This window comes from Erinaceus europaeus, chromosome 14 (genome assembly GCF_950295315.1).
Source record: "Erinaceus europaeus chromosome 14, mEriEur2.1, whole genome shotgun sequence".
NCBI lineage: Eukaryota > Metazoa > Chordata > Mammalia > Eulipotyphla > Erinaceidae > Erinaceus > Erinaceus europaeus.
Window position 1 is genome coordinate 98,732,934 of NC_080175.1, and position 22,068 is coordinate 98,755,001.

Genomic DNA, 22,068 nt, shown 5'->3' on the forward strand with positions numbered 1-22,068 from the left:
TCTAACTGGCTATCTGTGCACATTCCCCTAATCTGCTTATTATCACACAAAACCTAGGATTCATAGCAGTAGTAAGTAAATTTTTCATTAGAGGCTGGGAGTTAGCATGGTTATGCAAATCAAATTATATTTATTTTTAATGGACTCTTAAATATCTATTGATTAGATAGAAATCAAGAGGGAGGGGGGAGTGGAGAGGGAGAGGGAGGGAGGATACTTGCAGCACTACTTTATTGTGTGTGAAGCTTCCCCCTGCAGGTTAAGGACTGGGTGCTTGAAGCTGGGTCCTCGTGCATGGCAACATGTATGCTCTACCAGGGGTGTCACCACTTAGTCCTTTATTTTTAAACTTACTGTTAATTTCCTTGGAATGCTAGGTAGCACCAAGGAATTTTTTTTTTTTTTTGCTCAAGTTTAGATGAGCATCTATTTACTTATCAGGAAAATATGAGGATACTCTATGGTTCAGTATTTGAGTGAACTTATGTACGGCTTATTGAAGAATGCAATTAATATTTAAATTCTAAGTCTCTATGGTTAAAATATGTTAAATTTCACTGTAAATTATATATATATATATGTCCTTATGACTTGTATATTTTATACTTAAATGGAATTTATTTAAAATTTATGATAGAAAATTGTGGAATAATCAAGTTTATCCAATTATTTGCAAATTGTGATTTTTCTGGTAAGTCAAATAATTCAGTAAAACTAGGACTGTAAAGATATGGATGATGGGATAAACTGTTAGTTTAAAAAAACCCAAAATTCTTATTTATTTCCTTTTTTTGTAGTTCAAGTATACTTTCAAGACTGATGGCATTACATTGGTATAATATGAAGGGCTACTAAGGACTCTGAAGGACTGTACGCTGTCTGGCTATGCTTTAGGTCTCTAGTAAAGATTGCAGTGTACTGAGAAAAAACAAGACAGTTGAAAGTAGCTATCACAATACTTCTGGCATTAAAATCTGATATGACAATACAATTATTAGTACAGGCCAAATTCTTCGTTAGGAGAATTCTATGTATAGTGACTTTGGTGATAAAATGATATATTTATACTTAAAACAGCTACTACAAACTTAAGATCCCATATAGATAGATAGATAGATAGATAGATAGATAGATATTTATGTGTGTGTATTTCAGGCTCTGGGGAAGACATGGTTAATAAAATTAATTTAAAAAATATATATTTTCCTCTTTACTAGGTATGTGAGCACAGCAAAGTGAAATATGCCTTTTGTGCTTTATCTGTTTAATGCACAGAACAGAAACACTTTGTCATGCCTCAAACTACTTTTTATTTGCAACTACATGATTTCACATAACTTTTCTAAACAACGACATAAAAATTTTCCTTGTATATAAATAACTCACATATCCGCCATAAAGTAAATGCTCAAAGGTGCTAGAACAGACCATCCACTCCTACAGTATTTGCGTATCCAGAGTTGATGCACAATATATAAATACTCAAGTCCAATATTAAAAACTCAGGCACTTGACTAATAAAGTTTCTCAAACTATATCAATATATCTAAAGTGCATATATATAGATAGGTAGATATATATATATATATATAGACTTTTTTAAGAAAGATTATTCTCAGTAACTTCTCTATAAAAATAAGTTTGATGGTTTGGCCCACCCAACTTTACTACTATGAGTATGAACTTTTAACTTTCAGTATGCAATCAAGTTTATACTGCCTCCCCTAGCATGACACCAACAGAATCAAAAGCAGTTAGTGAGGAGCTAGCATGTGAGGATTAATCCAGTGATTCCGATCACAATGCATCCCAGGAGGAGTTACCCATGTCACTGGTATTGGGCGGAATGGTTTACTCTTCCTTCCCTGACTGGGGTAGCCAAATGGAATCGGAGGAGGGTAATGATTCTGCCGGCTGTCTCCTCTGTACACTCCTGGCTTTTTTCTGGGCAAAGGGTGCCACACTGGAAGAGGTGGGAATATCAGTTCTGAAATCTGCAGCGAAGAGAAAACATAATCTAAATTTTAAAGACTTCTATTTAATACACAAGTCAATGTTTTCTGAATGCACAACAATGAATAAACGCTAATATAGCACTCTGAAAGACCACATGTTTCAAACCAACAGTTTTCACAGATGGCTGCTTTCTTAGGAGTCACCTAAGAAAGGAGCTTTTAAACACATGCCCTAGCCCTAGTCCCACTGAACTATTATTGATAGACTAACAAAATCTGAAGAACAGAGGCCAGGCATTTTCAAGACACCCTGCAGGTGATTCGGTAGCCAATTTAGTGCTTGGAAATAACAGTTTTAGAACACTTTGTTAAGTCAAGTGAAACAACACCAAGTTCAAATTGTTCAAAATATTATCTGGACCTCTCTATTCAGAAGGCCACACTGATTATGCATTGCAGAGTTTTCTCATAGCTACTCTATTATCCTTAGCATCTGTACAGCAATGCATTTATACAATTAAAAATTCAAAAGCTGCAAAAATTCAGCATGGTAGAAAGTTCCAGTCTATCTGATTACCAGCTCCCCACCATGCCACACTCAAAAGATAAATGGCACTTATCAATAAGCACCACTCCACCACTCATGAGACCTCCCCTTCTCCATGGTGCTCCCATGTAGTGACTGGGGACTTTAACCAGTTCCCTACATGCTAGTCCACAGTAGAGAATGCACTATACTGGGTGAGCTATCTTCTGGTCTTCAGTTTAGTATAATTCATGTTTTATCTGTAATTACAGGGAACTAAGGAAGAATTTGTTCAAACGAGTAACTAATCTATATTACTGATACAAACTAGTACCAAGATAGAATAATAATTACTCCTCTGAGGTACTGACAAATGTTTATAATGGTCAGTAAACAGATGAAATTTTGGTGTTTACTTTGCCCCATTCCCAGCTAATCCCCACAACACACATGCAGACAGTGTTCTGATCTCTATCACCGGACTAAAGATTCCCCCATTGTGAACTTCATAAATCAATTTACTAGCAAAAAGCTAGCAGCTGTCAGTTCAGATTGATATGTAACATTTTTGTTTTGTTGAGTAACATAATTTAGTAAAACCCGAGAACAAACTGCCACATATTTCAATGAATTCCAGGCAACTTGTAGTAACTAATGCACCTTGCAGAGGAAAAAAAAAAAAAATATATATATATATATATATATATAATAAAGTTCTTAAAAGTGATTCCTGAAAAAAATACTAGGTTTATCTATCTTTTTTTTTTTTTTTAGGTTTATCTATCAATATAAAGAATCTCATGGGAACAATACAAATGTTAACTGGTAGTGAATATCGCTGTGGAAGCCCTAGTCCAGTGGCTATGGGAAGGAAAAAACTGTTACTATTAAGACTTTGTTGTTGTTAGAACTGGGGCCTTGTGCTTGTGATTTTTCCCCCTTTTTACTACCAGGCCACTTTTTCATTTAGACAGACAGAAGGGGGTGGAGGGAGAGAGGGAGAGAGAGAGAGAAAAGAGAATGAGACACCTCAGCGCTGGAGCTTCCTCCAGTGCTTTCTTACCACCCATACGGTGAAGGGGCTCAAACTTGGGCCATAAGCATAATGATGCAGGGGCCCCACCTGGTGAGCTCTCTCTCTGATGATCAAGTAATGGGCTGTCAGAAAAGTTACGAAGCATTTTTGCATAGAAAAACAAAAAAATACTTCAATGATTTTTCTGACAACCCAGTAGTTTTTCCTGTTGTTTTATAACGCACACTGTTCATAAAACATACTTTTCAATCTATTGTTTCTCTCAAGCTTAGAATTACTCAACTGAAAGAACTAAAAATTAAGTTACATGAAAACAATGTTCACCTGTCAACATTGAACATTTGTGAACAATGTGAATAATACAATAGACCCTTAATAAAGTTACTCAAGATACCTATTTACAACTCAGAGAAGCAGTTACCCCTTAGCATGGAAAAGTAAAAATTGTAATCTAAAAGCTTCAATCATAAACCAGTGTAACAGAAAAAGGACTGCATGAAATGGACTGGAAAGTCCTGCTCACAATCTTCAGTTATTTCATGGTTACCTGGTACACAGGGCTTGGGGCTGCAGTCACCGAACTGGGTTTCATTTCTACTTCCTTACTTGGTTCTTCATCTGAAGAAGAGGATCCTGAATGATAATCTGAGGTAACCTTATCAAGAGCCCTGGTGACTTTCTTAGAGATCTCATCCTTATTCTCATCTTCATTTTCAAAGCTAGCAACAATAAATGCATTGTTTTTCTCTCCATACCTAAGAATAAAAACAGAAAATGACCAGGTTAAAAGTTCTGAAGTTACATTAGCAAAGCATGGAATGTACATAACAATTAAGCAGCTCCATGAAAACAGACAAGCTACAAACTTGTACTTGTAGTCTACATAAAAGTAGACAAAGGTTCTCACATTCTCTTTACTAATCTTTCCCCAAACAAAAACAGCCATTTAAAAGAGAAATTATTTTGATTATATTTTCATATGAATCACTAAAAGTGGCTACACAATAAAATTTTCTACTGTATTTTTAACTGACCCATGCAATATACATGCTAATAATTAATTTCACAAATCAACCAGATATTTCCTGACATTTACTTTTATCACAGTTAAAGGGGCCTGTGTCTCCATATCCACACTGACATATATGAGAACTAAGATAATTACTGGATTAAAGAAACAACTATCACTGAAGAAAACAACGGGCTTTGATTCAATCTCACTGCTTACCTCATAGATTCTTAAGAATCTGCTCAACTTCTTTTTTTTATTTTTTATTTAAGAAAAGATAAATTAACAAAACCATAGGGTAGAAGGGGTACAACTCTACACAGTTCCCACCACCCAATCTCCATATCCCATCCCCTCCCCTGATAGCTTTCCCATTCTCTAGCCCTCTGGGAGCATGGACCCAGGGTCGTTGAGGGTTGCAGAAGGTAGAAGGTCTGGCTTCTGTAACTGCTTCCCCACTGAACATGGGCGTTGACTGGTCGGTCCATCTTCCCAGTCTGCCTCTCTCTTTCCCTAGTAGGGTGGGTCTCTGGGGAAGCGGAACTTTTTAAAGAAAAATGTGGAGAGCATGTTTTCTTTCCAAAATATTTGTAAAGCTGTCCTTAAAAAATTGTTAAAACATGCAACTTTGGCTCTTGTTACAAAAAGGGGGGGGGGGAGACAAATTCTGCAATGAGGGAAAACAACATACTCTACAGCAAGGCTAGTCATCTGCATTCAGATGACAGAAGAAACCCATAAATACACTTAAATAGATTACACAGCATAAACATTATGGAATCACTTCTATTAAGCATTAGGACAGAGAAAATTATTACATGCTATTTACACAGCATGTAATTAAAAATCATACTAAGTGATCCTAAGCTTAAAAAGAAAAACTTAAAATAGAAAAAGCAGGCTTAGTTATCAACTATGATTTCAATTTCATTTCAAGATTTGTTGTCTCAAATTAGTTCTAAATCAGCATGATTATAAGTAAAAGATCTTTGAAAGTGTATATGGAGCTTAAGGAACTTCATGGTGAGACCTATTCTTTTCATTAGACTTTGCTAATTTTCATAGTACAAAAATGAGAGCAAAAATGAAAGTAAATCTAAGTCCCTTGTATGTATTGGCACTAGTATATGACATTTAACTATCAAAATTTGATTTTCTTTTTAAGTCCTACAGATAAGGTTAAGTTTTCACTGCTAAAAGCTCTAAAGTTAATCTGAAATTAAAATACAAGAATGTTTGTGTGGCAAGGAATTTAGGATGGAGCTTAGAATACCAAGAATCACCCATCTGAGTACCAGCCAGTATCCAGTCAGCTTGAAGGTTGGAGAGATTAAATGACTTGCCCCTGTCTGCATACAGCTAGTTAGTGGCAAAACCACACCCAGAAATATGTACCATCCTGCAGTAACACTCTCCATGAGGTCAACCGAAAGCATTTAATGTTAATCATGGAGTCGAAATTCAAGTAGAAGAGAGAAACAGGGAGTATGAGGAAAATCTCTTCCTATTTTATAGAAGCAGAAACATCAATCAAGGACAGATGTATAATGATAGAAAACTTTATTAACACAGATTTCCTCAACATGCAATTCCAATTAGGCTCAGTAGCTTTCCCTTTGTAGTGTTTTGGTATCGTCTCCATGCTAAGTGCAATTGATTACTGTACCACTATAATACTAAAATGTTTAAGTCCTTAGACTTAGTAACGAACAATTTTAAGCTTTCCATTTCAAAAAGCATATATAAGGCCAGGTGGTGGTGCACACATATGATGTGCTGGAGGACCCAGGTTCAAGCCTTCCACTTGAATAGGAAAAGCTTCACAAATGGTGGGCAAGTGCTGCAGGTACCTCCTTCTCTCTCCCTCCATCCCCTCCCCTCTCCAATTATCTGTCTCTATAAACAAGGAGGTGGGAGGGATGCTGCTGGGAGTGGTGGATACATCATGCCAAATGCCAGTGATAATCCTAGTGACAACAGAACAATAACAATAAAGTAACTTAACAAAGATAAAAAAGGGCTTGTTTCATGAAGAGAGGACAGAGCACCACTTCCAGCATGTGCACTGCAGGGAAGTAGACCCATGGATTCACATATTTCCAGTTTTTTAATGGCACTGCTATAACGACAATTATTTAAATTAAAACAAATCCTTAATATCTAACTTATTTTTACCAGGAAAAAAGAAAGATCACAGAAACAATAAAAACCAAGAATAGGAAAGCTATCAGGGGAGGGGAGGGGATACAGAGTTCTGGTGGTGGGAATTGTGTGGAGTTGTACCCCTCTTATCCTATGGTTTTATCAGTTGTTTCCTTTTAATAAATAAGATAAAATAAAAACCAAGAACAAATGGTATACAATCTATGGAATATATTCTTAGAGCTTCCAGCTATTCTCAGGTGAGATCTCAATGTAAGAAAAATATGTTATCTATTATATATCTATTTTCTAACTACTTATCACTTTTATACACTTCCAATAACTTTAACTAGTGGAATAATATAGACTAGGGAAAATATTCTCTTTTAATGCATTTATCTTAATTTTTTAAAAATATGTACTTGATAGGACAGAGAAATTAGGGGGTGGAGAGAAAGAGAGGGAGAGAGAAAGAGACACCGGTAGCACTACTTCACTGCTCGAGAAGCTTCCTCCCTACAGGTGGGGACTGGGGCACTGAACTTGGGTCCTTGTTCATGGTAACTTGTGGTTAAGTAGGTGCATCATCACCCAGCCCTATTTCAAGATCAGAATTACTTTAATTTTCAGAATATATCTAATTTTGATCAAAAAACACTTCTAATAGTTCATTCTCATTTCTTGGTTTATAACAACTACTGCTTATCAACCACTAAAATGTCTTCTGTTTGCAGATTCTATTATCACTGAATAAGCAAGCCCAGTCTGAAGGTGATTTCTATTAACTGAAAAATAAAAAAAACAAACACCACAAAAGTCAGTGGTAAAATTTTAATCATATATTATTAAAAAGCTACTGAAAAAGTAAAAAGCTACTGAATGCAAAGATTTTACAATGAAAGATGGAAGGACATTAATTTTTAAATTATTGGGCATCACCAAATTATGAAGTTTTACTTAAATAGAATGTTCACGTTGCTAAAGCTTTTATTTTCTCATACCAAGACTCAGTTCAAGCATTTCAAGTATGTCTGTAATGCTTATATAATTAGCCAGATTCTGAGGCATTCTTGGACACAGAAATTGTCTAAAATTGTTATGTTAAATAGTGACTGTATAATACTATATGTTGGTTCTTTTTTTTTTTTATTGTCTTTATTAATTGGATAGAGACAGCCAGCAATCAAGAGGGAAGGTGGAGATATAGAAGGTGAAAGACAACAGAGACGCCTGCAGTCCTGCTTTCCCCCTGTAGGTGGGGACTTGGGAACTTGAACCCAGGTCCTTGCAGATTGTAACATGTGTACTCAACCCGGTGTGCCACCAACCTGGCCCCCTGTGTTCCTTAAACTTTTTCTTTCCTTATTTATTTATTTATTTTTAAATATTTATTTAATATTTATTTATTCCCTTTTGTTGCCCTAGTTGTTTTATTGTTGTAGTTATTATTGTTGTCGTCGTTGTTGGATAGGACAGAGAGAAATGGAGAGAGGAGGGGAAGACAGAGAGAGGGAGAGAAAGACAGACACCTACAGACCTGCTTCACCGCCTGTGAAGCGACTCCCCTGCAGGTGGGGAGCCAGGGGCTTGAACCGGGATCCTTAGCTGGTCCTTGCACTTTGCGCCACGTGCACTTAACCCACTGCGCTACCGCCTGACTCCCGCTTTTTTATTTTTTTATTGCCATCAGGTTTATCGTTGAGCTCAGTGCCAGCACTATGAATTCACCACTCCTAGTACCCTTTAACAATTTTCCCCTTTTTATTTAATTGGATAAGACAGAGAGAAATAGGGGGGGAATAGAGACAGAGAAAGATAAATACCTACAGACCTGCTTCACTACTCATGAAGTGCCTCTCCCTGCCCACAAGAGGGGGGGGGGAGTAAGGGATTGAACCTCGATCCTTGTGCATGGTAATATGTGTGCTTAACCAGCTGTGCCACCACATAGCCCCCAAACTTTTTTCCTTTATGTCAAAGTGTATGACACTTGGGAGGATGGCAGTTTAAGACTACTATGACTAACCTTTCAAATGCTACTTATAACTTCTAGTGTTTACTTTCTTATTTTACTTTGTGAGGAGAGTGAGAGACACTCAAAGCTTTGCTCTGGCAATGTGGCTGGTGCTGGTGACTGAACCTGAAGTCTCATGCATGCATGTCCTCTACTTGCTGTTGTCACCCTCAGCGCCACTGCTTATTTTTTGTAGGCTGGGAAACTAAAAGAACTTGATGGCAAATTAAGTCATACAGGATGGATTCATACCTAATTAAGAAGCAAGCAATTAAACACAGTAACTTTGTAATAGCTCCTGTTTTATGCAAGAATTCAATTAAATGTCTATGAAGTTGGATCGTAGCGTAAGGTGAGTCCACACTTATTCCCAGAATGTAAAAAAAATGTTTAGCATTCCTAGACTAAAACTTGAAATGTCTTTTTTATATTAAATTGTATTTACTATTGGATAGTCAGAGGTAAATGGAGAGGAGAGGGGGGAAACAGAGAGGGAAAGAGACAGAGACACCTAAAGCCCTGCTTCACCATTGTGAAGCTTTCCCCTTGCAGGTGGGACCAGGGGCTTGAACCTGGTACTTGTGCACTGTAGTGTGTGTGCTTAACCAGGTGAGCCACCCCCTAGCCCCTTATTCTTTTTTTTTTTTCTAACTGTGAATGAAGTACCGGTGAATGTACTACCACTTACAGCTGGGTTCTCAAAGCAAGAAGCTTTTATCAACAGCTTATACCCAGAAACTACAGGGTGGCCCCAGAGAAAAATCAGCAGAATAACCATGTATTTTGGGTAAGATGTGTTCATTTTAATTGCTGGAAATCCGGCCAAAGTCAAGACCACCTCTGACATATTAGGGTTGTAGAAAAGTATCTCTTCTACAATCATCACATGAATGGCATCTGAAAACCAAAGAGAAATGTCCTATAGGAACAGATGTAAGAAATCACTCATGGGAAGCTCTAGGTATCTGTTCTGCCTGGTCACCTGAAAGAAAGGGGGAGGAAGGTAAAAGTAGAGACAAATTGATAACTGTTATGTTACAGTCAAAAGTTACGCTTGAGAACCCAAGGCTTTAATCACTGCACAACCTCCCAAGTCTTATTTTGGAACAGAATAGGGAAAAGACAAGTGTACTACAAAAAATAAATATTAAATAAATAAATAAATAAGTACAAGGACCTGGGCTCAAGCACCTCCTCACCATTCTCCACCTATAGGTGGTCTCTCATTCTCCCCCTCCCCTTTCAATTACTAGCCTATCCAGAAAGAAAGAAAAAAAAATCACCATTGGGAGTAGTCTGTCACTATTATCAAAAGGGCACTTCATTTGAGAGAATTTCATCGAATCAGTTTCAGCATAGTTACCAGTTCAACTGCAAACTCAAGAACTCACCCAAACTCTAGAACTCACCGACAACACACTTCACATGGGTCCACCCAGAGGGTGAGTTCCTTTGGCAAACCCAGGTCACTGTACAAGATGCAGCTGTTTTCACAGGCTTTCAGGACATCAGGATCAACTCTTTGAAACTTATTAACACGAATGCATCTATAATAAAGTAGAAATTGTTCATAGCTTTCATTAAATTTTAATCATAAACCTTATTATATCCACTAAAATTGTCACTCTGAACAAAACAAAAACAGCAGCTCTGATGGTGAACACAGGGTACCTATCCTAAAGAAACAATGTATGTCAGCTATAGGTAGAGAACCATCCAAGACCACCCAGTCTAGTGACAAGAAGAAAATGTGAGTCCAAGAAATCATTAGAACAGGCTCAGTTTCATTGTACTCAACTTCACATGTACATCGAAAGAGCAAGGAAATGAAAATTACATGAAATTATGTAAATCTCTTAATGACAAAGTTTTATAGGTCGAGTTCTTATGTAATAGTCTCATACAATAGTCTCAAACAATGTTACAAATAACATTTAGAAATTCTTGTGAAGGGTCAGTCTTCCTTTGCCATCCAAATATACCCCAGGTAGTAAAGCAAGTGCTGAGAAGGACAGTTTTCTCCTTATCGCTAAGTGTTCAACAAAGAGAGAATCAGTCAAGGATATAACATTCATATCACTTACTTAAGATTAAAGTATAACCTGAAAGGATGTTTACTTCAGTTAAGTTCTGTCACACAGGATTTCGTTATTTAACTCTCACATTAGGTACAAGTTCTGTGCTCTAGCAGTATGATCTATCTATTTAAAAACTAAATAAGAGGGCAAATAAAGACAACAATGAGATACCACTTCACTCCTGCCAAGAATGTCATCAGAAAGGATAGCAGCAACAAATAGGTTGTGGGGACAAAGGAACCCTCCTGCACTGCTGGTGGGAATGCCAATGGGTCCAACCCCTGTGAAGAGCAGTTTGCAGAACTCTCAGAAGCCTAGAAGTGGATCTACCCTCTGACCCTGCAATTCCTCTCCGAGGGATATATCCTAAGTAATCAAACACTCCCCTCCAAAAAGATTTATATGTACCTATATTCATAGCAGTAAATACAGATGCTTAAATACAGACTAAGCTTCAATAAATATACATACCTCCCGTATTTTATGCTGTCTTTTATTCTAAATTCTATGACTACTTATCTATTAACCACTTTTCAAAAACAAGACTTGAAAGTTACATAAAAATAATCTATCATTTACTTAATGTTGACACTCTAGTTCTTTCCAATTTCTTGAGTTATGAAATGTAAGAAGCATCCATATTCATTCATCTGCATCTGACTCTGCTTCTAGGATATTTTAGAATTATAGTTCAAAAAAGAACATTTTTTACAGATTGATAATACTGTCAAATTGCCCCCAACGCATCTTATTTGTATACTGCAAAGAAATAATTTTAACAAAAATAGAATGTAGCCATTTGCTTTTTTGAATAACAGTGTACTGTGGTTTATCCTACATTCTATTCATTTTTTTATAATAGTAATGACCCACTACTAACTCTAACACTTTTCTAGATCAAAGATAGCTTTCAATATGATATTTCTGATCACATGCCAATTTAATCCTCTTTAGGTTAACATTTTTTTCCCTCAAGTTTTTAAAATTAATAGAATTGAAATCGTCCAGTCTGACCCTTAAGCATTTTCTTGATAGTTGCCTCCTTTCTCAGTAAAAGTACGGTGGCGAGGCACTTCTAAAAGCTCCTATCCAATGTCAATTAGATCAGTATAAAATGCTTCAACAGTTCTAACTCACCAAAGCTGTTCACTATCAGAAATGAAGATGAGCAGAAAGAAAATTAAAGAGCATTACATGAGAAGATAAAAACTATTGAGTCTGTCTCAGAGATCACCCACATCCCCACTTTATTCACATTTTCAATTTACTAGGGAACTGTTTTGGATAAAAATGAGGACACACCAATTACTTTGATTCTTTTATTTTTCATACAAAGTATGTTCACCTGGCTTTTAGTAAACAAGAAATAAACCATTTTCAGCACCTTCTTAGATCTTTTATTTTCGAATTCCATGAAAAGAAAATTTTCTATCAAAGCAAAGAAGTACTCTTCCCCTCTTTTTTGAGTTCACACCCACAAGTGGGGTAAGGCTTGACAATTTTAGTTTAGCACAATATTCGCAACTCAGGTTCCCAAGTAGTCACATAAACAGTAGGGAGTGAGCATGCCAGGACATGTTCTGCAAAAGTCTGTCTTTTTTAAACTGTAAATGTAACTTATAAACCAGAGTGTAAAAGATAGATGGGAATAAGACTACCTTCCCTCTGCGAACCAAAGCAGGATAATACTGTGTAGTACAGAAAACTTGCATGGATTTGGGGTCAGTTTGACCTAAGTTCAAATCCAAAAACTAATATTTACCAACTATGCATCATCTATCAATAGACTGCAGCAGCCTCAAAAAAAAAAAGTATTAGATATAAATGAGAATGTTCCTGTGCCAAGAACATATTAGGTGTCTAATAAGCTTAGCTCATGTTTTCCATTAAATTTTTTTTAAATATGGCACATGTAATTTACTTTTAGATACAAGACTAACTTCCATCAACTCCTACCATGTTCACATGTGAATTCTAGGGCTCTCTAACAACTGCTTATATTTAAAAATGATCAAAGAAAAACACTGACACATCCTAGAATTCTGCTCTTTGCAGACAGACTATGGCAGGCATGGACTAGTATTCTTTAATCCTCTAGTTACGCATTCATTGAAGATGAAGAGCAGATTAGCCTCTTAGCTTAATCCAACTGCCCAAGCATTTACCTGTAAGCCTGTCCTTTTGATGGTTTTTCTGGATACCAATGGTTTTCATATTTTTCCTGAAGTATTAGAGTCAATTTCTCAGCAAACCTCTCAACTGCCTCTTTTTTCAACTTGTCATGTTTTCGAACTAGCCTTGTGAAAAAGAAGACAACAGCAGCAATTTCGTTCTTCATCTTCCCCTGCAAAGATAGAAATTTTCCTCAAAAAAAGTCAAAACAAAAAACAAAGTTCAGTTATCCTTCTCATTTTATTTTATGTTTAACTGGCTCATCTGGAGCAATGATTAATTTACATTATACAGATCCTACTATAAAATATTACTTAAAAACTTAACACTTGATATTGTGAAGTTCAGCAGAGAACATACCTAAAAAACAACCTTCCAACCAGATCATTCAAAGCAAGAGATTGATAACATCATTAGTAGCTCTTACTATGCTAAGACTTAGCTAATTTTAAGTTTACTAAATATTAACTTTAAAGAAACAAAAACAAGTCCACACAAAACATGTACACTCATGTTTATAGTAACACTATTCACAATAACCAAAAAGTGGAGATGCCAATGTCCATCAGTTGATCAGGTGGCAGTGTTCATACACACATATGTATACGATAGAATATGATGCCACAATTTTCACAATGAAAGTAAATAAAGTACTAAAATACATGCTACAGTATGGACTTTGAATAATCTATGGGGAAGAAATCAAATGCTGTATAAAAACAAGCACTGTAAGATTCTACTTACAGGGTACATAAAATATGAATATATGAGAAATTAATGTTAAAAAGTCCCGAACAAAAGTTTCTAAGACAAAAAGTATTAGTAGATTAGTGAACAGGAAAAGGTGTATGGAATTTTTTTTGGAGGGCAATGAAAAAAATCCCAAATAAGACTAGTGATAGCTGTACAACTCTAAAAACCAAGTATGTAAATCATATTTCGATAAAGTGGATATACAAATGGAGCAAAGTTCGAGCACTGAGTTTCTGTAAGTATTTTTAAGGGCAGAAACACATTTACCTAAAAGATATGTGACACAAATTATTGGCTCTATTGAAGCAATTTGAGAGTAGGAACCGTGGCAAACGCTAGAAGAAGTAGGAACCGTGGGTTATCTACAAGAAGTAAACTAAGAATCAGATTTAGCTGCATTCGGGAACTGCCTCAAGAAGTCTTTAAATGACATGTCTGTTCTACCACTGATTGAGGTATACAGGGAAAAAAAAAGCTCGTCTCAGAGTGTTCCGATGTTACGTGGTGAGCTCATCTGGCTGCTCTAAGTCACTGGAGGAATGGAGATGCGGCATCCCGGCCTTCAGAGCCGATTAAAGACAGCGTCTGCCAGACTCGGCATACAAGTCTAGCCGACAGTTGGTGTCCTCACACATCAAAAAAGAAAAAGCCGGCTGCTTCTCCGAGCTTCCTCTTCCTTTCTCGGAGCTGCTCTTCCAGGTCGACTGTGGGCAGAGTCCTCTCCTCAGTGTGCACACCCCCACAAGGGCTCTGCCCCCGTGAAATCGCGCCACCCGTCTAGTCGGCGGAGGGGCGCCGGTGGGGTCGCCCAGCTCCTCGGAGCCCTACGGCGCCGCCAAGACACGCACAGCAGCGGCCTCCCCGGGCTCCTCTCACATCCTGCCACGTCGCGCTGCGCTGCGGGGAGAGCCAGAGCCAGAGAGCCAGAGCCAGAGAGCCAGAGCCAGAGAGCCAGAGCCAGAGAGCCAGAGAGCCAGAGCCAGAGAGCCAGAGCCAGAGAGCCAGAGAGCCAGAGCCAGAGCCAGAGCCAGAGAGCCAGAGAGCCAGAGCCAGAGAGCCAGAGCCAGAGAGCCAGAGCCAGAGAGCCAGAGAGCCAGAGCCAGAGAGCCAGAGCCAGAGAGCCAGAGAGCCAGAGCCAGAGAGCCAGAGCCAGAGAGCCAGAGCCAGAGCCAGAGAGCCAGAGAGCCAGAGCCAGAGAGCCAGAGCCAGAGAGCCAGAGCCAGAGAGCCAGAGAGCCAGAGCCAGAGAGCCAGAGCCAGAGAGCCAGAGCCAGAGAGCCAGAGCCAGAGCCAGAGAGCCAGAGCCAGAGAGCCAGAGAGCCAGAGCCAGAGCCAGAGAGCCAGAGCCAGAGAGCCAGAGCCAGAGCCAGAGAGCCAGAGCCAGAGAGCCAGAGAGCCAGAGCCAGAGAGCCAGAGAGCCAGAGCCAGAGAGCCAGAGAGCCAGAGCCAGAGAGCCAGAGCCAGAGAGCCAGAGCCAGAGCCAGAGAGCCAGAGAGCCAGAGAGCCAGAGCCAGAGAGCCAGAGAGCCAGAGCCAGAGAGCCAGAGCCAGAGAGCCAGAGCCAGAGCCAGAGAGCCAGAGAGCCAGAGCCAGAGAGCCAGAGCCAGAGAGCCAGAGCCAGAGAGCCAGAGAGCCAGAGCCAGAGAGCCAGAGAGCCAGAGCCAGAGAGCCAGAGCCAGAGAGCCAGAGCCAGAGCCAGAGAGCCAGAGCCAGAGAGCCAGAGAGCCAGAGCCAGAGCCAGAGAGCCAGAGCCAGAGAGCCAGAGCCAGAGCCAGAGAGCCAGAGCCAGAGAGCCAGAGAGCCAGAGCCAGAGAGCCAGAGCCAGAGAGCCAGAGAGCCAGAGCCAGAGAGCCAGAGCCAGAGAGCCAGAGCCAGAGAGCCAGAGCCAGAGAGCCAGAGAGCCAGAGCCAGAGAGCCAGAGCCAGAGAGCCAGAGAGCCAGAGCCAGAGAGCCAGAGCCAGAGAGCCAGAGCCAGAGCCAGAGAGCCAGAGAGCCAGAGCCAGAGAGCCAGAGCCAGAGAGCCAGAGCCAGAGAGCCAGAGAGCCAGAGCCAGAGCCAGAGAGCCAGAGCCAGAGAGCCAGAGCCAGAGCCAGAGAGCCAGAGCCAGAGAGCCAGAGAGCCAGAGCCAGAGAGCCAGAGCCAGAGAGCCAGAGAGCCAGAGCCAGAGAGCCAGAGCCAGAGAGCCAGAGCCAGAGAGCCAGAGCCAGAGCCAGAGAGCCAGAGCCAGAGAGCCAGAGCCAGAGAGCCAGAGCCAGAGAGCCAGAGAGCCAGAGCCAGAGAGCCAGAGCCAGAGAGCCAGAGAGCCAGAGCCAGAGCCAGAGAGCCAGAGCCAGAGAGCCAGAGCCAGAGAGCCAGAGAGCCAGAGCCAGAGCCAGAGAGCCAGAGCCAGAGCCGAGAGCCAGAGCCAGAGAGCCAGAGCCAGAGCCAGAGAGCCAGAGCCAGAGCCAGAGAGCCAGAGAGCGAGAGCCAGAGAGCGAGAGCCAGAGAGCGAGAGCCAGAGCCAGAGATCCAGAGAGCCAGAGAGCCAGAGCCAGAGAGCCAGAGCCAGAGATCCAGAGAGCCAGAGAGCCAGAGCCAGAGCCAGAGAGCGAGAGCCAGAGAGCCAGAGCCAGAGAGCCAGAGCCAGAGAGCCAGAGCCGAGAGCCAGAGTGCCAGAGCCGAGAGCCAGAGAGCCAGAGCCGAGAGCCAGAGATCCAGAGAGCGAGAGCCAGAGAGCCAGAGCCAGAGAGCCAGAGCCGAGAGCCAGAGCCAGAGAGCCAGAGCCAGAGTGCTAGAGCCGAGAGCCAGAGAGCCAGAGATCCAGAGAGCCAGAGATCCAGAGCCGAGAGCCAGAGAGCCAGAGATCCAGAGCCGAGAGCCAGAGTGCCAGAGCCAGAGCAGAGAGCCAGAGCCAGAGATCCAGAGAACCAGAGAGCCAGAGAGCCAGAGCGCCAGAGAGCCAGAGCCAGAGATCCAGAGATCCAGAGAGCCAGAGCGCCAGAGAGCCAGAGATCCAGAGAGCCAGAGCCGAGAGCCAGAGAGCCAGAGCGCCAGAGATCCAGAGAGCCACAGCCAGAGCGCCAGAGAGCCAGAGAGGCAGAGCCAGAGATCCAGAGAGCCAGAGATCCAGAGATTCAGAGCCAGAGATCCAGAGCCGAGAGCCAGAGTGCCAGAGCCAGAGCCGAGATCCAGAGAGCCAGAGATCCAGAGAACCAGAGATCCAGAGCCAGAGAGCCAAAGATCCAGAGAACCAGAGATCCAGAGAACCAGAGAGCCAGAGAACCAGAGATCCAGAGAACCAGAGATCCAGAGAACCAGAGAGCCAGAGAACCAGAGAACCAGAGATCCAGAGAACCAGAGAACCAGAGAGCCAGAGCCAGAGAGCCAGAGATCCAGAGAACCAGAGATCCAGAGAACCAGAGATCCAGAGAACCAGAGAGCCAGAGAACCAGAGAGCCAGAGAACCAGAGATCCAGAGAACCAGAGATCCAGAGAACCAGAGAGCCAGAGCCAGAGAGCCAGAGATCCAGAGAACCAGAGAGCCAGGGCCAGAGCCGAGAGCCAGAGCCAGAGATCCAGAGATCCAGAGCCAGAGAGCCAGAGCTGCTGCGCCGCCTCGACTTGCCCGGAGGCCGAGCTGCTTCGCTCCCAAAGTGTCTGCCACGTTTTCCCTTCTCGTCTGTCCCGCAAAGACGGCGCACAGAGAACACCAGGCGCTTAGTGCTCGTCTCCGCCGCTAACACAAGGTGACTCGCGTTCTCTCTCTCTCTCTCTCTCTCTCGTTTTCCTACCAGAGCCCTGCTCGGCTCTGACCGCCGGTGCGGGGACCCGAACCCGGGGCTCTGGAGCCTGAGGCAGGAGAGTCTGTTTGCAGAGACACGGTGCTCCCCCGCGCCCCCTTCAGAGCGGGTCTCTCTGTCTCCGTGTCAGCAACGCGCGGCAGCTCGGCCTGCTTATCCCAGAGCCCGGGACGGCCCCTCAGAGCCTGGGGCCGGAGACTCCGCGCGAGCCGCTCGCTGTCTCCCCGGCGGCCGCGGGGGCCGGGGATCGAACCCGAGGCGCCCATCTGCCCCCGCGCCGCCCGTCTCCCGCCCCGCCCACCCCCGCGCGCACCCCCGCACCCGCGGCCACTCTCGCCGTGACGTGACGTGACGTGACGTCACGGGACGCGCTCCCCCGCCCGCCGGGCGCCTCAAGTTCTACTTTGTTCCCGGGGCGCCCGGGCTCGGCGGCTGAGGGGGCGGCGCGCGGACGGTCGTCTCCCGGCCGGACGGCGCCGCCTGTGGAGACCGCGGGGCGGGTGTCGGGTGCCGCGTGTGCGTGTGCGTGCGGGGGCGGCGGCTCCTCGGCCTCGGGGGGGCACCGCCATCCGGCCCCCCACAGCGCCTCCCCCGCGCCGGCCTCCCGGCTTGCGAGTGGGGGGCGGCCGACGCCCCCACAGACACGCACTCAGACACACAGACACACACCCCGCCCGGGCGCCCCGCTCCCGCAATCCCGCGGGTCCCCGCACTCCGCTCGCGCGGGCTGCTTGGTTGGTGGGTTGGTTGGTTGGTGTGTTTGGGGGCGTTGGCGGGTCGGCGCTGAGGAGAGGGGCGCGGCCTCCCCGCAGCCCGCCGGGCTTCCCCCGCTCGGCCGCTCCCCTCGGCCGCCGTCGGCACACCGCCACCACCCCCGTCACGCCCGGAGGGACAGACGGACCGACGGCCGCGGGCAGCCCCCCGGCCCGCACACACCCACTTCCGGCTCCCCCCGCCCCGGCACGGGCACGGCCGCAGGAGGGGCGCTCGGGGCGGCCGCCCACAGCCCGCGCGGCCGGCGGCGACGTGGCAGGAGGAGCCCCCCCACCCCCGGGCGCGCGACGACCCGGCCCCGCCGGCCGCCACTCGACGTGGCCGACGCCGCCCCGCCATGGCCGCCTCCCCCCCGCACCCGCACACGCACACGCACACGCACACGCGCGCCACCGCGACGAGAAGAGTCTCCTCACCGCCGCCCGCCGCCGTGCGGATGCAGCTTCCGCGGGCGCGACCTCCGACCTCCGTCCTCCGGGCGGGCACCCGGGGACGCCCCCGCCTCAGCCGGCCGGCGCTCGGGGGGCAACAGCCGAGCTCTGAGGCGAGCGGCTCCCGCGTCGTCGGGCGGCAGAGCGCGCGCTGAGAGGACGGGCGGGCGGGCGCGAGGGCGGGCGCGAGGGCGGGCGGGCGGGCGGGCGCGAGGGCGCGAGCACCAGAGCGATCTCGCGCGCGCGCGAGAGCACCAGAGCGCGCGCGGGCCCGGAAGAGGGGCGGGGCTCTGACGCGGGAAAGGGGGGCCGGCGCTCGGAGATTGGCCCGCGCGCTCCAGGGGGCGGGGACGGGGCGGGGCTACACGGAGAGTCCGCCCCTGATAGCCACGCCCCTCCTCGCCCCGCCCCCGATAGCCTCGCCCCTCCTCGCCCCGCCCCCGATAGCCTCGCCCCTTCTCGCCCCGCCCCTGATAGCCCCGCCCCTGCTCGCCCCGCCCCTGCTCGCCCCGCCCCCTGATAGCCTCGCCCCTTCTCGCCCCGCCCCTGATAGCCCCGCCCCTGCTCGCCCCGCCCCCTGATAGCCTCGCCCCTTCTCGCCCCGCCCCTGATAGCCCCGCCCCTCCTCGCCCCGCCCCTGATAGCCCCGCCCCTTCTCGCCCCGCCCCTGATAGCCCCGCCCCCCGGTCGCGCGGGCCCCTCGAGCTGGACAGCGCGGGAGACGCCGCGTCGGGGGCCACGTGGAGCCCGGCGCCGCCGGCCGCGGGGCCTTCGGGGGTCGCGGGACCAGGTACCCCGGGCTTCCGCAGGAGGACGCGTGTGGGACCCAAGGATTCTTCTTCTTCTGACTGTAACTGTTACTAGCGGTTTACTAATGATGAGCGAGCACTCAGTGCCGCCGCCAGAGCCCCGTGTCCCGCCCCTCCACTGGAAGCTTCCCTGTTCTTCTTCTTCTTCATCATCATCAGTCTAGAGCATCTTCCTGTATTTCTTGGATAGAGACAGCCAGCAATGGAGAACGGAGACAGAGACGCCTGCAGCCCGGCTTCACCCCTTGCAAAGCTTTCCTCCTGCAGCTGGGGGCCGGGGGCTCGAACCCGGGCCCTTGTGCGCGGTAACGTGGGCGCTCAACCAGCTGCGCCAGCTTCCCTGGTCTTCGTCCCTCTGGGAGCAGGGACCCAGATTCTCCGTGGGGAGCAGGAGGTGGGAGTTCTGGCTTCTGTCACTGCTTCTCCGCTGGACATGGGTGTCGGCAGGTGGACCCACACCCCCAGCCTGTGTCTGTCTGTCTGTCCCTAGTGGGGCAGGGCTCTGGGGACGGGAGGCGCCAGGACACACGGGTCAGAGACCCAATTTTGTTTTTTTCTTTTTTTTTTTTTAATTATTTTTTTATTTCTTTTACATTCGACAGTGAAAGCAATAGTTTGTACACGCATAACGTTTCCCAGCTTTCCACATAACAATACAGCCCCCCACTAGGTCCTCTGCCATCCTTCTTGGACCTGAATTCTCCCCCCCCCCCCCCAGCCACCCCAGAGTCTTTCACTTCCAGTTCAGGTTCTACTTGTGTTTTCTCTTCTGATCTTGTTTTTCATCTTCTGTCTGAGAGTGAGATCATCCCATAGTCATCCTTCTGTTTCTGACAGATTTCACTTAACGTGAATTTTTCAAGGTCCATCCAAGATCGGTTGAAAACGGTGAATATTTTTTATTTATTTTAAAAAGGAGACATTAACAAAACCATAGGATAAGAGGGGTACAACTCCACACAGTTCCCACCACCAGAACTCCGTATCCCATCCCCTCCCCTGACAGCTTTCCTATTCTTTATTCCTCTGGGAGGATGGACCCAGGGTCATTGTGGGACGCAGAAGGCGGAAGGTCTGGCTTCTGTCATTGCTTCCCCACTGAACATGGGTGTTGGCAGGTGGATCCATACTCCCAGCCTGCCTCTCTCTTTCCCTAGTGGGGCAGGGCTCTGGGGAAGCAGAGCTCCAGGACACATTGGTGGGGTCGTCTGTCCAGGGAAGTCTGGTCAGCATCATGGTAGCATCTGGAACCTGGTGGCTGAAAAGAGAGTCAACATACAAAGCTAAACAGATTGTTGACCAATCATGGACCTAAAGGCTGGAATAGTGCAAATGAAGGGTTGGGGGTCATCCATTTTGTAGATAGCTAGCAGGCATATTTTAGTTGTATTGTAAAGGGCCTGTAGCTATACTAGTTTTTCTTCCAATTCTATTTTTTATTCATTCATTCATTCATTCATTCATTTTACCAGAGCACTGCTCAGCTTTGGATTGAACCTGGGACTTTGGAGCCTCAGGCACGAATGTCTGTTTGCATGGCCATTATGCTGTCTATCCCCCCCACCCCCAGTTCTGTAGGGCCCACCCTACATTTGGCATCTGTGGACTGACTAGTCCTGGCCCTTCTTGCTGCAGCCGTGACAGGCGTGTCAGGTGGGCAGCGGCCCCGTTTTATTTTAGGCTGTTTGTCTTTCCTGGCCCTTGGCTCCCTCTGAGCTGGGATGACATGTTGGCCGTGTGACCGAGGATGGCACCTAACAGTGCCTTGCACGAAAAAGTGTTGTAACACACACACACACACACACACACACACACACACACACACACACATACCCGTGGGGCTCCAGGATTTCTTCCCTTTAAAAAATGTTCTTTTTAATTACATAAATTTTGAACTTTATTTTAATAAAGCTATTTAATTAATATAAATTATTTACTTAATGTGTATAATGGAGTTATTTATATAATAGAAATTGAGAGGGAGGGAGAGAGACAGAGAGGCACCTGCAGCCCAGCTTCACCACTGGCAAAGCTTTCCCCCTGCAGGTGGGGATGGGGGGCCTCGAACCCCAGTCCTTGTGCAAGGTAATACGTGCACTTAACCAGGTGAGCCCCCCCACCCGCATCAGGCTTTCTTATTTCCAGACACTTTACAAGGCCTTCCTTCCCAATCCCTGAGCAAATACCAACGTGGAAAAGGTACATTAACTTTCTGAAGAAAAGGAGAAACATGCTTCAACCTTTTACTATGATGGACCTGGCAGCACTCTCCTAGTTTTGTGAAATGGCTTGACTCCATCAAATGGGTCAGAAAAGTACAAGATATTCCTGTATTCCTGTTTAGGGGGATGACCAGTTTGGGGGTGGGGGGATTTTTTTTTTTTTTTTTTTTTTAGTCTTAAGTGTTTCCAATTAAAACTTCTCAGTGAAGGAATGATTGTTCAAGTTATAGATTAACCAGATTTCTGGCTACCTTGTGCCTGGAAGCGTGTTATTGGCCCAGTTTTATGAACCAATTTTTATTGCCGATATAGGTGATTATCACCTATTAGCAATTTAAAATAATCACTTTTTAGCAGTAGTAAGTATGCA

General features: G+C 45.4%; 1 protein-coding gene across 2 annotated transcripts; it reads right to left on the reverse strand.

Moving 5' to 3' along the window:
* Nucleotides 1-1,286: 1,286 nt before the first annotated feature.
* BTG3 (BTG anti-proliferation factor 3) lies at nucleotides 1,287-18,853 on the reverse strand. 2 transcript variants are annotated; one of them, XM_060172161.1, is made up of 5 exons: nucleotides 18,653-18,853; nucleotides 12,926-13,104; nucleotides 10,092-10,229; nucleotides 4,065-4,272; nucleotides 1,287-1,994 (listed from the first exon to the last, which is right to left on the reverse strand). In XM_060172161.1, exons 2-5 carry the CDS (start codon nucleotides 13,096-13,098, stop codon nucleotides 1,755-1,757), a joined length of 759 nt encoding a protein of 252 aa, XP_060028144.1. In that variant the 5' UTR covers nucleotides 13,099-13,104; nucleotides 18,653-18,853; the 3' UTR covers nucleotides 1,287-1,754. The 2 variants fall into 2 exon arrangements, with proteins under 2 accessions (XP_060028144.1, XP_060028145.1); XM_060172162.1 differs by lacking the exon at nucleotides 18,653-18,853 and adding an exon at nucleotides 18,403-18,522.
* Between the last annotated feature and the right edge of the window lie 3,215 nt (nucleotides 18,854-22,068).